This window comes from Helianthus annuus, chromosome 15 (genome assembly GCF_002127325.2).
Source record: "Helianthus annuus cultivar XRQ/B chromosome 15, HanXRQr2.0-SUNRISE, whole genome shotgun sequence".
NCBI classification, from domain to species: domain Eukaryota; kingdom Viridiplantae; phylum Streptophyta; class Magnoliopsida; order Asterales; family Asteraceae; genus Helianthus; species Helianthus annuus.
The window spans coordinates 123145426-123165756 of NC_035447.2; the positions used below are offsets into that span (position 1 = coordinate 123145426).

Below are 20331 nucleotides of genomic sequence, written 5' to 3' on the forward strand. Positions count from 1 at the left end.
TAGAACTATACGTAAAACGAAAATTTGCGAAAGATAAAATGTATAAGTGACAAAAGTTGTGAAGTTAAATTGTAAATAATGAAAAGTTTTGGGTTAAAGTTAAAAAAACAAATTATGTAGGGTCAAAATTGTAAAATTTAAAAACCTTTGGGTTAAAAATAAAAAATCAACTTTTTTTTTTGAAAACACCCAAAGCACAATGTACAAGCGATAATGCACAAAAAGTTGCAAACTTATATATGGAATAATAAAATAAAATTTAGACCTTATTTTATAACAAACTAAGGTTTTTATTTCTGAAGTATTAGATTTACAATAAAAAAACTATTTGCTTATGATAGTTATTGAAAATTCTTATATCTTACAGATACAAAGGACATGTACCGTAGAAAATTTTAAATAGGTTTTTTTTTTTCTTTTAGTTACTTTTTGGAAATAATTAATAGAAGTGAGTCTATTAAAAGTTTTCTTTTAGTTTTTCTTTTCTTATAATTATTTTTTGTTATAATTATTATAATATTTTATTGTTATAATTTTTTTAGTAGATTTCGTTTTTTGTTTAATAACTTAAAATATGATATTTTTTAAAATTCTAAGTATGTCATTATTGAGTGAAAGTCGGCATTTTTGTTCGGTTTTCTCGAAAGTGTAGAGGTAGTTATGAGGGTGTTTGATGATCAAAGCCATGGTCGGAGTTTAGAAAGTGCGAGAAGTTGAAGAAGAAGTGAAGAAGAAAATGGAAACCACTTTGGAAAAATTTTTGAATTCGATACGGCGAGTAAAAGCTCTATTTGGGGATTAAACAAGGTTTTATAAAAGGGAAAAAATGAATGCTGATGTGACAGCGGTTTCAAAGATCGGACGGTTAACATCTGCCCACATGGCAACCTCTGATGAAAAAGTGGATGACAATTGTTTGGAAACCACTGTTGGACAATAATAGTGGTTGGGAACAGTGAATGAAAACAGTGGCTAATTTTAATCTATCAGTGGATAGACATCAGAGGTTGAAACTAACAGTTGTTTAGTCAATCAGTGGTCAACAAATGAGATGAAAACAGAGGTTGTCTTTCAGCAGTGGGTGAATTTTCAACCTATCAGAGGTTTAAAAAAAATCAGTGGATATGGACAGACTTTTAAGGATTTATGAAAAATTTTCATTTTAAGCTATTTTTAAGGATAATTTTTTTATTTTCTGAAAACATTTTAATGCTTTTTATTCAAGGAAAAGAAGTTTTTGCCTTCTAATCCAAGTTAAACATGCCAATTCTTGAGATCAAACTTTCAAAGGTAGATGTGTCTAATGCTTTTGTTAGCACATTTGCCAGTTAATCTTTAGTTGGAACACGATGAAGAGAAATCACACCTTTTTCATAGCATCTGATGTCAATGTGCATGGTGGTTGAGTGGGATACTAGATTTTTGATGATATTTTCAGCTGCTTGACTATCTAACATGAGAGGAGTCTTCAGAGCAGTTATACCAAAATCCAGTAACTGGTTGAAGCCACAACAGTTGGGCTGTACAGCTTGCAACAACAATGTATTCTGCTTCAGTAGTGGATGTGGAAACATCTGCTTGCATTTTTCTTTGCCAAGACACTAAGCAATTGCCTATGAATTGCCACCCTCCTGATGTAGACTTCCTTTTGGTGTTGCATCCAGCAAAGTTACTCTCTGAGAAACCCGAAAGCTTGACATTCCCATTAGCAGGATACTAGATACCAAGTGTGGGGGCACCTTTTATGTATCTGAATATTTGTTTTTCATAGCAATGATATTAGACTTCCTAGGTGCTAACTAGGATCTGGCACAGTCACATGTTGTAAACATGATGTCTGGCCTTGATGCAGTTAGGTACAATAAAGACCAAATGATGCTTCTATATAAGGTCTGATCAACCAAGTCATCTTTTTCATCAACAGTGACAAGCTTTGTGGTTGCCATGGGTGTACTACATGGTTTGCAATCATTCATGTCAAATTTTTTTTAAATGTTCTTTTACATATTTGCTTTGATGAATGAAAGTTCCATTTTGCAATTGTAACACCCCAAAAACAGGTTTGGAAATCAAACCGCGTTAATAGTAATGACGGGCAAAATACCGTTAGTGGTAAAAATTAACCCGGTAAATATCAGGAATTTAAATAAATGAACTTAATATTAATTGGAAAGAGGATAAATACTTTGAGAAAACAAAGTATATAAAAATGCCCGAGTTAACGGGACTTAAAATATAACGAGTTATAGCTTCCCAAATCCATTAAGTTAACTAGGAATAATTAACCTAGTTAATTGGGGCGTAAATAAGTAATAAAACAAAGAGTTCTAGTCTCTAATAATTAAAATTAAACCTAAGGGACCAAAACCGTTAAAAAGGAAACAAGTTTTATATAATTAAAAGAAAAACACACCACACACACACAAGGTGTGTGTAGATCGATCATCAAGGGGCGACCAAAGGGGCTTAAACCCTAAAACTCAACAAAATCATCAAATTGGATGATCAAATCAAGTCCAAATCGAAATCGAAATCCAAGTACGAATTAGTGATCTCCACTGAGAAAGGAGTCACGAGGTATTTAAATTTATTGATAAATCTCTAGTTAAATTTCTGAGCAAACTTAGAGAATTCGAATTAGATGGTTGCATGTACGTTATATGATGAAATAGGAACATTGTAGTGTCTAGGAGTAAACCCTAGACAAGCATATGTTGAAATTAGGTCTAAATCTTGTGAATTCATGATCACCATTGAAGGTGATAAGTGGGTTTTGACTAAATTCGTGTATGAGATGCTTTTAGGGTTTTGATTGTAAAAAAATAGTGTTATGATGTCAAGAACATGCTTTAATTGAAAGCTGAATTCAAATAGCTTCTTATCAGAATTTACAGCCAAATTGTATTAGCTGTAACCTAGACAAAACATGAAAAAAACATGTGTTTCTTGAGTCTAAAATGTAATTCCAGGAAATATCTTTAAAATCCCACTGGAATCGCATTTTTTCGACGACAATTGAGCGTTTTATGAATTTTTCCGTATCGAAGGTTCAAGCTGCGTTTTCTGGCAGAATTTGCAGCCCATTACGAATGTTATAACATAATTTAGGAATTGAGTTATGATCTCAAATTCTTACTGTAGATAGTTTTAAGTGAATAAAAGAATCGCCAATTGCAATTTCATCGATCGGATAACGAGGAATTTTAAATGAATTTTTCCGTAAGCTGCAGTCAGAAGTGACGAATCTGATTGCAGCTTAGTAAATGAATTTTTACGAATATTTGGTAAAGAGTTAGATCATGAAATTTTAACACAGGGTCTAACCCTCCGAGAGGTACGCCAAACAAAAAAATCATAATTTTTGAAGGCTTGTAAATAGGTTAAACAAGTCACCAAAAACAACCCATTTTCAGTGATATGAAATGCCTAAATGAAATCGCGGTCTGCTTGGTTGTATGTAAAATTTGATTTCATTAAGAGTTCGGGTGAAATATGCCTAAGTGAGTTCAATGAACCAAATTTGCATTTGAATATGTTGATAAGTCAATTGACTTTTAAAAAGTCAAACCGACCAATGATTAGATCGAATGATAATTTTGATATGGTCGACTGATAAATTCGACATAAAACCCGTAGGATGGAATAGTCGTAAACGATTATGACTAATCTAACCGTCTTACGAATTGTGATGATGATAGTTTGACTCTAGACAAGCTAGATGAAGACATGGGAAAAGAAGCCGGTCAAATGGATCGAGTACGCGGAAAAAGGACATAACCGGATGCAAGGTAAGTGAAACTTACACTTCTTGGTAGAATACGTATAAATTCTATAAGTTATGAATACGAGAAGATTAATATTCGAAATACGGGTTCCGACGCGTAATGATACGGGTCGGAACAAATATAAAAGATAGAAACTATGGTTTATGAGAAAGAGGGTAAAAATGGAAATATAGTCAAGCGTCGACTAATGTAAATTTAGCTTAAAAAGGATCTTGAGTTAAAATCCGAAATGGGTCGGATGTGAAAGTGAGAAATTGAAAACCATGTTTTATTAACCTATGCAAATGTTGGTCATACAGTCCAAACAGGTCAAATTGTCACACCCCCAAAATCCACCATGCGGAGTATCACCGCTTGGAGGCGTGACATGACCAGGATCGAGCCACCAATCATATTGAACAACATATTTAAGTAAATAAAACCAACCACAATACAATTGGTGACCAAAAGGAAGTTAACCAAGATCAATTTAAACAGCGGAAGCATAAGACATTAAACCAAAACATAAGTTCATAGCTCATAAGTTTAAAGACCCAAAACATAAGTTTCATAAGTTCATAAAGTTTATTTATTGAGTACGGGACATAACAGTTCGCATCCCACAACGACCACCTCCATGTGCAAGCCCCTTAGTATCTAGCGACCTGCAAAGCATGTAACAACGAGTCAACAACAAAGTTGAGTGAGTTCACGGTTGGTTGTCCATTTTAGAGTTGTTTCCAAAAACGTAGTTTAATCTTAATCAGCTATCCAGCCGTGGGGGTTACCCCATAGTTCGAAAACGTTTCTCAGTTAACCCTCCCATGTCCACCTTCCCTGGCTATCCAGCCCGGCACTCCGGCCGTGGGGGCTACCCCAATATTTAAACTACCAGACTCGTTTATTATATCGACTACTAACAAAGATAAATTGTGCCCTAGCGTTGGTGTCTATCATCACCGACGTGCCATAGTCCATTAGTACACGCCTGTCCGACTGGCACGGTGTGAGGTTTGTTAAACCTAATAGCGCTATTAACTAATGATAAGTCGATATAAAGGGAGGGACTTCGCTGATAGAGTTCTAGTCCAGTAAGTCTAATTCCGTCCCAACAGGACGAGGAATCCCTATTCCTGAACCCATTCCCATTCCCACCGGGAATTACCATGCTTTGTAGAAAAGTGTGAACTCACCTTGGTTTGCTCGGTTAGATTAGTTACTCTAATAATCAGGAAATCAAGCACGTCCTAATAAGGTACAGATAACAATCAATTTCCCATGCACAACACATATGGTTTATCTACCCATTACTTTTATCACATATCACACAATTTAAACGTTAACGCACTTTGTTAAGTTATATATTATTTTACCCTAAAATAATATAACGGTAAAATAACCAAATATTCACACAAGGATTTTAATATACAATATATATTTTAAATATATGTTTATGACTTTTATTTATGAAAGTCAACCTCCGATACTTGGTGTTTTGTTACAAAAATTATGGCGAAGTTTATATTCGAAAAGCAAGTTATAAAATATACTTGTAACGCTTGTTTAGAAAAATATTTTCTAAGTGTTGGGATTTTTAGAAAATTTCGTCAGAGTTTCCTTTGTAAATAGAGGTGTCCATGCTTATAAGCATATCATTTTCTTTTGTACAAATCATTCAAAAATCACCAATCCACAATATACAACTTCTACTTACCAAACTTGTCAAAAACAAGCATAACTATAAACTCATGAACTTGAATATTTATGAAAATATGTAGTAACTTACTAGCATACTTAGTAAGTCTTGTTACCTTAAAATGTGATTAGTTCTTTAAAAACTTTATTTTTAAAGACTTTAAGTGTTTACAACTTCCACCATATTTTCTAAAAATATTTCTTCATGAAAGTTTCTAGTTACACAAGTATTTCTACACTTGTTTATCCACCAAAAATGTGATTAGTTTTTGTAAGGTCCAATATTTAATGAAACTTATATTTTTCACTTGGTTCTTTTGAGAAACCACTCATAGATCTTTAGATCTACAAGATCGTAACCTACTTGATCTTTATTTTTACAAGAAAACATTTATTTATTCAAGTTCATAGTTTATGTGTGGATGATTCCATCATCCTACACATTTCTAACTTTCTCATCTTGCTAGATCATGTTTTTAATCATGATTTAGCAAGACCATATGATGATCCATCAACTACATAAGTAACAACAACCAACAATCATCACAACACATGAATATCATAATTTCTTCATCTTTTAAGCATGCCTTTATCACCAACTAGTTTATGTTCAAGACTTCTTCACAAGATTTATTAGAGTTCTTATCATTTTGATCACTACACATCATTAACCACTTAAATAACATGTAAAATGCAAGGATCTAAGTTCTTACCAATAGCTCAAGGCTAGGGAAGTTCGAGTGAAGAAATGTGGTGGTTAATAGCGAATAGAGGAGGTCCTTCAACTTCCAAGAGCACCAAGCTCCGTTGTTCACCTTCTTACACCTTGAGACACACTTGGAAGGGTTAAAAAAATCGAAAATGGTGGATGTAGCAAGAGGGGTGTTCGGCCGAGCTTCTATGGAGGGAGAGAGAGTGGAGTTTGTTGATTGTAAGTGATGAAGAAATAGTGGTTAGCTAGTGGATTATATAGAGGTTTTTCATCATGCATTATCCATTAGTTCCTTTGTCCCCTAAGTACTCTACCATTACAATAAACAATTCAAAAGAATTTAGTGGGTGTGTCCCACTTTCACAACCGGTTTAGGGGGGGTGTGACAACCCTCACTAAATCAAGTATCCGTACGACTTAATTAATACTTAATTACTGCTTAATTACTGTGCTTGATTGAAATTATGGATAAACTGCTACCTGAATACTGATACATGTACATACTTGCATCATACTCTATTTGTTGTCACTCTATTATTACATGCTGAACTCTAGTGACAACCTTGATGCACCAAAAGCACAGTAGCACTATGAATGGATAACCCATCAAACATGCTGATATAACCAGCATCAGGCAGACACTGCCTCTAAGGCCTGTATGAGCCCGAGATAGTTTACTACACTAATAGAGAGTGTAGGGATAAGAGGGTTGTAGAACTGCGTCACTAGGTATAAGTTATAGTGACAGGATGTGCCTAAAACGTACTTTAAGTACAAAATTCAGCACTTTAATTAAAAATTCAGCATTAAGCTAACTAATAAAGTGCCAAAACATGAGAAAAATATTACTAGATACTTTCCAAAGTGCCGGGAATAAGTTGTGTCACTAAAAATAGTAATAACGACACTTTAAAGCTTTGTTAAACACTTTAACGGATCACTATCCAACCGAACAACCGGACTTTACCCGGAACATAAAAATATTGCCATTTACATTGTTTTTCTTTTTCTGAGCTAGTTAGGGTCCCCGAATACCCTAACACCCGCTATAACGCATAACATGCTAGTAAATGGTTTAACCTCCTAATCACCTAACTAATACTTAACACTTAGTTGGAATTGAACTAGGAGACCCCCCCCCCCTTTAACCGAATTCGGTCCCCAAGGGGACACCCTTGTCCTATATTTGATTAAAATAATCCTAGTGTCTAATATCTTGATGACATTGTAACCCTTGGTTAATGAACATGAAGTTTGTCTATAAGTATATGAACTTAACCATCATATTCATCACAACACATTACACAAAAGCTCTCTCTCTCCCTCCTTGCTCACCTTCGGCCGAACCCACACAACCACACCCAACCATTTTCGAGTCTTGATCAAGCTATTTCAAGTGCACACAAGGGTTAAGGATCTCATACAAGGAAGCTCGGTGCATTCGGATTGTGAAGGACCTCACTTCATTGCTTTTATCCACGCGTTTTTCGACTAGTTTCTTCCCTAGCCTCGAGCTAGTAGTAAGTGACTTTAAACACACTCTTGATCTATTCTAAAGTGGTTAAAACGAACTTTGTCGGTTAAAAGTCATGAACTTACAAGATAACATATGAAAAGTTTACTAAAATAATGAATGTGTTGGATAAAAACTATGAAGATGTGTAAAACTTGTGAGACTTGTTTTATTGTGATTATTTAGTCTTGATCTATACTAGTAGTAGCTCGGATCGTCAGTTAACCCGGTTAGGTCATGTCCATGAAACATGACATAGAATATGCTAAGGTGTGAAAGTGGTTAAAAGACGAACACTACTACGTATCAACATGAACTTGTGTAAAATCAATTTTTCTTAAGAAATAGTGTTCTAAACTAGTAGATCTACGGATCTACAAGTGGTATTTTCAAAGGACCAATCGTCAAACGAAAACATACTTTTAAAACCGGATCTTTCATGAACAAGAGTGATTTTGTAAACACACAAGTGCGTAAACACTTGTGTAACACAAAGTTTCGACAAAAGAACTACTTTCGTAAACATTGACAAGAAGTTGTAAAGACGAAACTTCTTTAAAAACAAGATTTTCAAGAAACCAAATTGATCTATACGAAGATCCACTAAAAATAAAGGGAAGTTACTACATATTTTGGATAAACCGCAAGTTCATGTATTTTTTTGCGATTTATATATATTTTGACTAGTCTGATGGTTTGGATATTGTAATTGTTGATTGGGATTTTAAAAGAAAATAATACGCTTGGAAGCGCGGCCACCTCCAGTTACAGGGGAAACTCTGGCGAAATTTTTCCAAAAACCTAACACTTGGAAACATTTTCATCACAAGTGTTATAAATGTATTTTTAACTCGTTTTCAAAATGTAAATTTCGCCACGATTTTATTTACAACATTTTTAAGTGTCGGAGGTGGGTTTTTCACAAAATAAAAATGTGATAAATATATATTTAGTATATATTTTTCATAACAACACTTGTTAGATTTTTATGATTATTTTGTGAACTATACAAATATTATTTTTAGGGTAAAAATGATATTACCAAATGTTAACGATTCCAAAATAATATGAACGCCTTCACAATAATTATTTAAGTTACAACGGTAATTATTATTACCACCCGATCTTTAAAACGTAACTTATGCATTCTCGTTAAAATACTAATGAATGTGTATTTTGACAAGGATATTATTTTGGAGAATTGTGTGAATTAAAATATAATATTTTTGGGAAGAATATTTATTTTTGGAGTTAGAATTAAAATATATTTTAAGTGAGACTTAATAATATATTCCGAAGATACAGAAACGCGCATGTATTAAAACCCCCATCCTTGGGAAGGAAAATAATTACCAAATACTTACTGAGTGTATTACGAAATAGTTGTCTAACTATTTCCCAAAGACATTAAACCTTAAGCTAAGGCACGACCGTCCGTCTAATAGAAATTAGTACGTGTAGGTCGTCATTCAGCAGATTGATCAGGAGATTTTCTTGATAGAGACGCACCACTATGAGTTGATGTCCCCCTTTTCTCTTAACTGTTTTCAGTTTTCTAAACTGCGGGGGTGAAATACATGTTGCTATGATTACAAGTACTTTTATACATGGTATGGTTAGCGTAAGGAGGGTTACTACTTAGATCATGTGAGTGGGTAGGCGGAAACTTGAGGCCATTAATCCTCATTGTAGGACCGAGGGACAGTAGCGGTAGATCTATCTGGGTGTAGCGAGCCCAGCCCCAGGCCCAACATAACGGACCTCGGGGTGACTTTGTACCCAACGCATAAATCCGATAGGTTTGAGTCTTCCTACTTGCACTTCACACATATCAATGGCCTTGCAAACCATTGGTGATCTCTTTTTCCTCATTTGCTACATACCAGGATTTTTATACATACAAAGGTTTTATTACTCACTTACACATGAACTCGCTCAACATTATTGTTGATTTTTCCAACTTACATGTATTTCAGGGAACTAAAGATCTGGCGCGGTATGTTATGTTTTCCCGCTGCACATGAGTTACGAGGTCATCCAAGTTTAAGGGATGTGACTTTTTCCTGGACGAGTCACAGTTCTTAAAATGCGTTTATATCATGTTGATGTTTGTGTCTGTTGAACAATGTTTTTATGTTATCAGGTTGTAGTTACCGTTGCATGAGTCAACGCCTTACAACAATGTTATGTTACTTATGTTTTAAAACTTAATCAATGGATGATCTTGCATGGTTTTTATTTCATATAGCTTTGTTATGATTAAGCTATGGTATTAAGAAGTCACACCAAAATAAACCACGCTTCCGCAAAGCCAGGGTGTGACAGCTTGGTATCAGAGCTCTGATCATAGCGAACTAGGATTCCTTCTCGAGTCTAGACTATGATCACTAGGGCTCTCACGAAAACATTTTTACACTACATACCACTTAAGTCCAGATCCAAAACGTTTTTATAAACAAATGTTGAGCACATTTTATTTATTATTTATAGGCTCAGTCTTGGAGGCTGAGGCTCGGTCTGGGAGGCCGAGGCTCGGTCTGGGAGACCGAGGTAGTTGTCTAGTGGGACTAGGGAGTCAGTCTGAGAGGCTGGGAGAATTGGCTAGTGGGACTAGGGAGTCAGTCTGAGAGGCTGGGTGAATTGGCTAGTGGGACTAGGAAGAGCAGTCTGAGAGACTAGGAGAATTGGTTAGTGGGACTAGGAAGAGCAGTCTGGGAGGCTGGGAGGCTAGTGGGACTAGGAAGATCAGTCTGGGAGGCTGGGAGGCTAGTGGGACTAGGAGAACTACTTGATTGCTTAATTGGTGACTAATATGTTTACCTGATTATATGATTGATTATTTGTGCATATTTGTGTTTGTGTTACAGACACCATGGATTCATCAGGCACTGGTGAGTCGGACACTACGGGCCCTATGCCCATTGTATCAGACGACCGAGTATCCTCAGAGCATGAGATACACACTTCAGATGTTACCAGCACGGACGAGGATGACTTCCAGCCCTTTGTGTTACCCGATGCTGTCGACGAGCCCGCTGATGGCCCTTTTGCTGGGGATTTACCGCTCGTGGAGATCCCTGCCCCATACCTTTGGCCGCTTATCCTGCTCTTGATATACTTCTCGACGCCGACGTTGATGACGACGTCGATTTGTTTGATGACGAGCCCCTGGAGGATGATATTGAGGGCGAGGCCCTTCTAGCTGACGGTGGTCTTTTGTTGCTCGCGGATGCTCCAGCTAAGGAGTCACCTGCTCACTCACCCGTTCCAGACTCTTTCGAGTCTGTGGCCTCTGCACAGTCACACACTCAGGGTGCGCATCACTTTTCTCACGGTTCAGATCCTGATAGAGCATCATCTGCTGCCCCTGCCCCGAGCTTCGTCTTTGAGCACGACCTTAAGGAGGATTCCAACCCTGTCTTTCCACCTGGGTTCGACCCAAATTAGGACATAGAGTTTATACCCCTGGATCAGCCTATGGAGGACCCGGTTGACCCAGTTGACCTTGCTGACCCTGCGTTTGCTGACCACGCAGATTTTGAGATGGCGTTCGATGACCCGGAGCCTGCCATAGCCCCCGAGCCGGTAGCCGCTCCTAACCCTGTGTTTGAGCATGACCCTATTCATGCTGGCATACCTATTGTTGACCCTGTGATTGCTGATCTACCCGCTGATGATCACCCTGTTGATGCTCCACTACTGGAGGGCGATCATGTTGTTGCTGCAGCTCAGGCTGATGCCCCTCTCATCGCTGATGTACCTGTTGACCCTATTGTAGCTCCCCTACCTGATCCTGTTCCCCTGGAGCCCGATCATGCGCTATTCGCGACCCATATTGATCCCCGTTATGCGCACACCCAGAATGGGTGGATTGACGTTGACGATGAGCTCCCACCTTTTCCCCCACATACCACCGATGCACGTCACATGGATTTCCCTTTTCCGTTCGCTCAGTTCACACCTCCAGCACGACCTGGAGAGGGTTCCTCGGCTCATCCCTTTGGACATGTGCCGACATCTATCCTAGTTGTACCACAGTTTTCTACTGCTATTCCCCCTGTTCCACCATTTTCTGTGCCACCTTTTGCCCCAGCGAGTGAGCCATTCCTTTGGACGTTACCACCTATTATGCCGCCATCCGACCCCTACCATCCTTTCCATATGGGGTATTCTATTGAGGACGTTCTTATGTCGATTGTTGTCCAGCAGGAGGCACTCACACGGCGCATTCAGGAGCTCGAGAGAGCTCAGCCACCGCCGTGCCAGTGTCAGGGTCAGACCCACCCTGCTTCTTCGCAGCCCCCTCGACCGTTGCCACCGGACTCTGCTGCACGCCTTTTGGCACTGGAGTAGCAGATGGCGTCTTGGTTGCGTTCCCAGAGAGCCATGGAGGAGGACTGGCTCCATTTGCGTCGTTTGTTTTTTTCCCATTTTCCCTCTCCTCCACCGCCATCAGTGTAGAGCTCTTTAGTATAGTATGGGTGGACGTTGGTGAGAAGACGGCGATTGCTCTGACCGCACAGCTTTTTGGAGACTGCATTCTGATTCTGACTTTTGTTGACATGTATATGGATGTATTGACACTGATTTGATATTCTTTTTTACTGGGGTGATGTAGCCCTTAGTCGATGATGGTGTGTGACACTATTATGTACTTGTACATTTTACCATGTGGTCTCGATTTATGGCAATGCAATCACAGTATTCTCATCATATGTGATGTTTTGATTGATTATTTATGTTTTATGACATGGGATGTTGTGTGATGGATATATTTATAACATGGGATGTTGTATGATTGATATAATTGTAACATGGGATGTTATGTGATTGGTCTATTTATAACATGAGATGTTATGTACTATTACTATCATTATATACATACGCTTTACTATGGCCTGACCCACGTGAACACATCGTTTAGAAGATGCCGCCGAGACGTCAAACGCCAATGCCTACCAATGAGGCAGAGCTTCAGCAAGTCATCGCTGCTGCCATCGCAGAGTACGCCGCCTCTCAAGGAGGGACTAGTGGAAGTAATTCTGGCAATACTGGCAACAACAATCCACCTCATGGTAATACTAAGTCATTAAGACATACCATGATCCAATTGGATATCTCTAGCAAGGATGCTAATGCCATTCATATGTTATAACGTATGTGCAGGGTGCACCTACAAGCAGTTTCTAGACTGCAAGCCTGTCAACTTTGATGGCACCGGAGGTTCTGTCGCTTTTGTTCGTTGGGCCGAGAAGACGGACTCAGTTCTTCGCATGAGCAAGTGTGCTCCAGACCAGCAAGTTACCTACATTTCCGGGCTATTCTTGGACGGAGCCCTGTCATGGTGGAATTTGCAAGTGCAGACTCTTGGAGAAGCCGCAGCCTACGCAACGACATGGACCGAGCTGAAAGAGCTTATGCGTAGAAAGTATTGCTCTCGCGCTGAAATTCAAAGGTTGGAAACTGAATTTTGGCACCTGAAGATGGAAGGTCCGAAGATCGCAGAGTATGTTCAGAGGTTTCATGACTTATCGCATGTGGTACCTTATATGGTCACACCAGAATTCAAGCGGATTGAGCGCTTCATTTGGGGTTTAGCTCCTCAAATCATAAGTATGGTGACCTCCTCCAAGACTGCGACAATTACTGAGGCAATTGATCTGAGCGTGGCTCTCACTGAGGAAGCTATCCGCCTATACAAGTTTGATGATGACGAGACAAAGAAGAAGGAGACTCACGTCGAGTCATCCGGAGGTAACAAACGAAAGTTCTCGAACTTCAAGCAAGGCACTAGTGGGGTTGTTAAGAAAGGAGAGTCAAGCGCGCCAGCTCAGGTTACAGCAGGTACTGGAAAGAAAGGAGAGGGATATATGGGCACCCAGCCCAAGTGCAACACCTGCCAGCGTCACCACTCTGGCCGGTGTGGTTTAAAAGTATGTGAAGCTTGCGGAAAAAGTGGCCACTCGAAGGATTCATGTTGGGCCACTGTTGGCCGGAGAGGCCAAGGAGGATTTGGAAACAGAAACAATAACCGGGGTGGAAATGGAAATCGCCCACAAGGAAACAATGGAGGGAATGGAAATCGTGGCAACAACGCAAATGAAGTTGGTCATGCGAACCGAAACAACAATAATCAAGCTGGAAATGGAGGTGGAAACGGGCAAAGACCTGGATGCTTTAACTGTGGTGACATTGGGCACTTTAAGAGGAACTGCCCAGAATTGAACCAAACCCGTGGAAGAGTTTTCAATATTGAAGCGAGGGAAGCGCGCCAGGATCCCAATGTTGTTACTGGTACGTTCCCTGTAAACCAACGCTATGCATCCGTTTTATTTGATACTGGTGCCGATTATAGCTTCGTGTCGTTAGAGTTTAAGAATATGCTTGGGTTAGCCGCTAGTAAGTTAGATATTCCCTACTCGATCGAATTGGCTAATGGAAAGTTGGTAGAAGCCAATGAAGTTGTCAGAGGTTGTGTAATCGAATTGGGAGAGCGTGAGTTTGCTTTGGATCTACTACCAGTTCAGGTGGGAAGCTTCGACGTGGTGGTAGGAATGGATTGGTTATCGAATAACAAGGCTGAGATAGTTTGTCATGAAAAGGTAGTTCGCATCCCAACCGAAGATGGTGAAACAATTGTGGTTCATGGAGAAAAGTGTGATACGCCTTTAAGAATTATCAGCTGCTTGAAAGCGCGGAAGTGTTTACAAAAGGGATGTGCTGCCTTCCTGGCACACATTGTAGATAAGAAAGCTGCTGAGCCAAAAATCAAAGACATCCATGTCGTGAGGGAATATCCAGAAGTCTTCCCCTGAGGACTTGCCTGGATTGCCGCCTCAGAGGCAAGTAGAGTTCCGCATCGACTTAGTTCCAGGCGCCGCGCCTGTGGCTAAGGCACTTTATCGACTTGCCCCATCTGAGATGCAAGAACTGTCGACACAACTTCAGGAGTTGTTAGACAAGGGATTCATCCGAACAAGCTTCTCGCCTTGGGGAGCTCCGGTCCTGTTTGTCAAGAAGAAAGACGGTAGTTTTCGAATGTGTATCGACTACCGGGAATTGAATAAGCTGACGATCAAGAATAGATACCCTCTGCCAAGGATCGATGATCTATTCGATCAACTGCAAGGTTCAAGCTTTTACTCGAAGATCGATTTGCGATCTGGGTACCATCAGTTAAGGATACAAGAGGAAAGTATCCCAAAGACAACCTTCAGAACTCGTTATGGACACTACGAGTTCCTAGTTATGCCGTTTGGGTTAACAAACGCGCCTGCAGTTTTCATGGACCTGATGAATAGAGTTTGCAAGCTGTACTTGGATAAGTTTGTGATTGTGTTTATTGACGACATTTTGATTTATTCAAAGACAAAGGCTGAGCACGAACAGCATCTAAGAGCTATTTTGGAGTTGCTGAAGAAAGAACAGTTGTATGCCAAGTTCTCTAAGTGCGAGTTTTGGCTACGTGAAGTCCAATTCCTTGGACATGTAGTAAATAGAGATGGAATCCACGTGGATCCAACCAAGATTGAGGCGATCAAGAATTGGGAGACGCCAAAGACGCCAACCGAGATTCGGCAATTCTTGGGTTTGGCTGGCTACTATCGAAGGTTCATTGAGGATTTTTCAAAAATCGCTCAACCATTGACACTCCTCACGCAGAAAGATAAGAAGTTTGATTGGGGAATCAAACAGGAAGAAGCGTTCCAGCTATTGAAAGATAAGCTCTGCAATGCGCCAATCTTAGCTCTACCGGAAGGTACAGATGATTTCGTGGTATACTGTGACGCCTCGCGTCAAGGATTGGGTTGCGTGTTGATGCAACGCCAAAAAGTTATAGCTTACGCATCGCGTCAACTGAAGGTACACGAAAGGAACTATACCACACATGATTTGGAACTTGGCGCAGTGATATTTGCTTTAAAGATCTGGAGACATTACCTATATGGTACGAAGTGTACAATCTTCACAGATCACAAGAGCCTACAACACATATTCATCCACAAGGAGTTGAATATGAGACAAAGACGATGGGTTGAGTTGTTGAACGACTACGACTGCGAGATAAAGTATCATCCAGGGAAGGCGAATGTGGTCGCCGATGCCCTAAGTCGAAAAGAAAGGATCAAGCCCATAAGGGTTAGGGCTTTGGAGATGACTATTCAAACCGATCTTTCCTTGCGCATTCGTGCCGCGCAGAAAGAAGCTCTTAAGGAAAGAAACCTTGAAGAAGAATATCTCCGTGGGATGGAGAAGCAATTGGTGCCAAACGAGGAAGGAACGTTATGTTTTGAGAAAAGGATTTGGGTTCCTTTGTTTGGTGGGTTGAGGAAAGTTATTTTTGATGAAGCTCACAAATCACGGTACTCTATCCATCCAGGAGCGGATAGGATGTACCAAGATCTTAAGGATTATTATTGGTGGCCTAGGATGAAAGGAGATGTTGCTGTTTATGTGAGCAAGTGTTTAACGTGCGCTAAGGTTAAAGCTGAATACTAGAAGCCTTCAGGACTTCTACAACAACCTGAGATTCCCAAATGGAAATGGGAACAAATCTCCATGGATTTTATTACAAAGTTGCCAAGAACGCCAAGAGGTCATGACACTATTTGGGTAATAGTGGACCGGCTAACCAAATCAACACACTTCTTACCTATCAGGGAGAAGGATAATACGAGCAAGTTGGCTGAAATTTACATGAGAGAAATCGTTACGCGCCATGGAGTACCTCTCTCGATCATCTCTGATAGAGACGGAAGGTTCGTATCAAGGATTTGGCAATCCTTCCAAGAATCTTTTGGCTCACAATTGAATCTGAGCACTGCATTTCACCCACAGACCGATGAACAAAGCGAGCGAACGATACAGACTTTGGAAGATATGTTGAGAGCATGTGCTATGGATTTGGGCGGTAGCTGGGATAAGCATTTGCCATTGGTCGAGTTCTCATACAACAACAGCTACCACACCAGTATTGGTGCGGCGCCATTTGAAGCCCTATATGGCCGCAAGTGCAGATCACCGCTTTGTTGGTCTGATGCAGGTGATAGACAATTGGTTGGTCCTGATATGGTCCAGGAAACCACAGACAAAATCGCACAGATCCGAGATCGCATCAAAGCGGCTCGTGATCGACAAAAGTGTTATGCGGACCGAAGAAGGAAACCTCTAGAGTTTGAGGTAGGTGATATGGTTTTGTTAAAGGTATCACCCTGGAAGGGCGTGGCACGCTTCGGGAAGCGTGGAAAGTTGAACCCGCGGTATATTGGTCGGTTCAGAATTTTGGAAAGAATTGGGCTAGTAGCATACAAGCTAGACTTACCTGCTGAACTGAATGGTGTTCACGATACATTTCATGTATCAAATTTGAAGAAAAGTCCAACTCAAGATACCGTTGTCATTCCCACCGACGAGATTCAGGTTGACGACACGCTCCACTTTGTCGAAGAACCGGTTGAGGTTACAGATTGGAAGGTAAACAAAACGCGCCGGAGCAGTGTCAAGCTCGTCAAAGTTCGTTGGAATGCCAGACATGGTCCTGAATACACCTGGGAGCGTGAGGACCGGATGAAAGAGAAATACCCCCACTTATTTCCCAAGAACCCTGCGACTAGAAGCAGAACTTAAAATTTTGGGACGAAATTTTTCTAACGGGGGGAGAATGTGACAACCCTCACTAAATCAAGTATCCGTACGACTTAATTAATACTTAATTACTGCTTAATTACTGTGCTTGATTGAAATTATGGATAAACTGCTACCTGAATACTGATACATGTACATACTTGCATCATACTCTATTTGCTGTCACTCTATTATTACATGCTGAACTCTAGTGACAACCTTGATGCACCAAAAGCACAGTAGCACTATGAATGGATAACCCATCAAACATGCTGATATAATCAGCATCAGACAGACACTGCCTCGAAGGCCTGTATGAGCCCAAGATAGTTTACTACACTAATAGAGAGTGTAGGGATAAGAGGGTTGTAGAACTGCGTCACTAGGTATAAGTTATAGTGACCGGATGTGCCTAAAACGTACTTTAAGTACAAAATTCAGCACTTTAATTAAAAATTCAGCATTAAGCTAACTAATAAAGTGCCAAAACATGAGAAAAATATTACTAGACACTTTCCAAAGTGTCGGGAATAAGTTGTGTCACTAAAAATAGTAATAACGACACTTTAAAGCTTTGTTAAACACTTTAACGGATCACTATCCAACCGAACAACCGGACTTTACCCGGAACATAAAAATATTGCCATTTACATTGTTTTTCCTTTTCTGAGCCAGTTAGGGTCCCCGAATACCCTAACACCCGCTATAACGCATAACATGCTAGTAAATGGTTTAACCTCCTAATCACCTAACTAATACTTAACACTTAGTTGGAATTGAACTAGGAGACCCCCCCCCTTTAACCGAATTCGGTCCCCAAGGGGACACCCTTGTCCTATATTTGATTAAAATAATCCTAGTGTCTAATATCTTGATGACATTGTAACCCTGGGTGTAGCGAGCCCAGCCCTAGGCCCAGCATAATGGACCTCGGGGTGACTTTGTACCCAACGCATAAATCCGCTAGGTTTGAGTCTTCCTACTTGCACTTCACACATATCAATGGCCTTGCAAACCATTGGTGATCTCTTTTTCCTTATTTGCTACATACTAGGATTTTTATACATACAAAGGTTTTATTACTCACTTACACATGAACTCGCTCAACATTATTGTTGATTTTTCCAACTTACATGTATTTCAGGGAACTAAAGATCTGGCGCGTTATGTTATGTTTTCCCGCTGCACATGAGTTACGAGGTCATCCAAGTTTAAGGGATGTGACTTTTTCCTGGACGAGTCACGGTTCTTAAACTGCGTTTATATCATGTTGATGTTTGTGTCTGTTGAACAATGTTTTTATGTTATCAGGTTGTAGTTACCGTTGCATGAGTCAACGCCTTAAAACAATGTTATGTTACTTATGTTTTAAAACTTAATCAATGGATGATCTTGCATGGTTTTTATTTCATATAGCTTTGTTATGATTAAGCTATGGTATTAAGAAGTCACACCAAAATAAACCACGCTTCCGCAAAGCCAGGGTGTGACAGGGGGGGTGTGCTTGGTTGGGTTGTAATGGGTGGTTAGGGATATAGTTGGAAATCAAGTGTTTAGTTAGTGTGTTATGGTGTGTTATTAAATATATAGTGTGTTAGGGTGTTCGGGGACCCTAACTAGCTCAGAAAAATAAAAACAATGCTTCTAGCATTATTTTGGTGTTCCGGGTAATGTCCAGTTGTTCGGTTTAATACTGTTCCGTTAAAGTGCTTAATTAATCCGTAAGGTGTCTTTTATAATGTTTTTATTGACATTTTTATTTTTCAACACTGAGGAAAGCATACCGGACTATTTAGTAACTTTTCCGTACATTACTAGTATGTTAACAAGCACATGTAAGTATAACACAGAAATCAGAGAGCAGTTAAGTGATCCAGCACAATCATCAAGCACTTTAATTATCATTAATAAATTGTACGGATACATGGAATTATGAGGGTTGTCACACAAATGGTGGTGAAAACACCATTTGACAATATCGGCTAATGATTGTTGTCAAGTCATATGTTAACAGGAGCAATTAGCAATTTGGTAGATTATGACGCCATAGAATATCAGTTAGTTAAAGCAAGGTATAAAACGGGTCTATATATTGACTCGAGCCAGGTACGCGTATATATAGATTTATAGTTAAAAGGACAATGTTGGTCAAAGACATTAGCAAAGGACCTTTGTTGTAAAAGGAGGGACTAAATTGACCAAAACTCCCTTGATGGGTAAATCGGGCAAACGACCCTTAGAGGCCGTTTAGAGACTTGTATTGTAATTATGTAACCCTTAGATGCATGTAAGAGTTGTAGGCGTAAACTTCGTAGTTCAAAAGCCTAAAAATGGTCATTTGCGTGAAATGACTAGTTGAAGGGTAAAATTTGGGAAGAAGGGGGTTCATTATGTTAAATCCACCACAAAATAGTTGTGGTGGATTATATGTAGTTATTTAGATATGGAATTTTGTATTGTCGAAAGAAAAGGGCAAGTTTTAGACTAAATTGCTTAAATTCCCTAAACGGGTCAAAAACAGTTTATGCACATAGCCTACGAACTAGTCGCGCAATTTATAAAAAAATTAGTATTATTACGAACCTGAGCTAAAGATTTTGGGTTAAAATACACTAGCGTATGTATTTTGGTTGTTTAAGAATCAAGTTGGTGGTTTTAAATACAACGGGTCAAAATGTTGATTTTGAATAATAAGCCGATTGCTTAAAAATTTGGAATTTTATTAGTTTGAATGTTGAATTTTAACTCCATATGATGGAGAATTAAATTACGAACGCGTAGGAAAAGGAATCGCGTAAAACGGACTTGTAGATAAAAAGTTAAGACAATCTCAAGTTTGATTTTTGTTGAAAATTGTAGCTGGGCAGAAAATGCAGGTTTTAGTAATGAACCCGCTGGAAATTGGGTTCCCCCGCGACACGCGATGAAGGACTCAGCTTGGGGCGTGACACGCGACACATTGAGATGGGTCTCATGCGACACGCGGAAGACATCAAAGTTGGAAATAATTATTTTGTTTGATT

At 39.5% G+C, this 20331-nt stretch overlaps 1 protein-coding gene across 1 annotated transcript; it reads left to right on the top strand.

Annotated features, from left to right (window-relative positions):
- The first annotated feature begins 11161 nt into the window (after nucleotides 1-11161).
- LOC110914155 (pollen-specific leucine-rich repeat extensin-like protein 4) lies at nucleotides 11162-12326 on the top strand. The gene is made up of 2 exons (XM_022158968.1): nucleotides 11162-11896; nucleotides 12303-12326. The coding sequence occupies exons 1-2, from the start codon at nucleotides 11162-11164 to the stop codon at nucleotides 12324-12326; spliced, it is 759 nt and encodes a 252-aa protein (XP_022014660.1).
- The last annotated feature ends 8005 nt before the right edge of the window (nucleotides 12327-20331 follow it).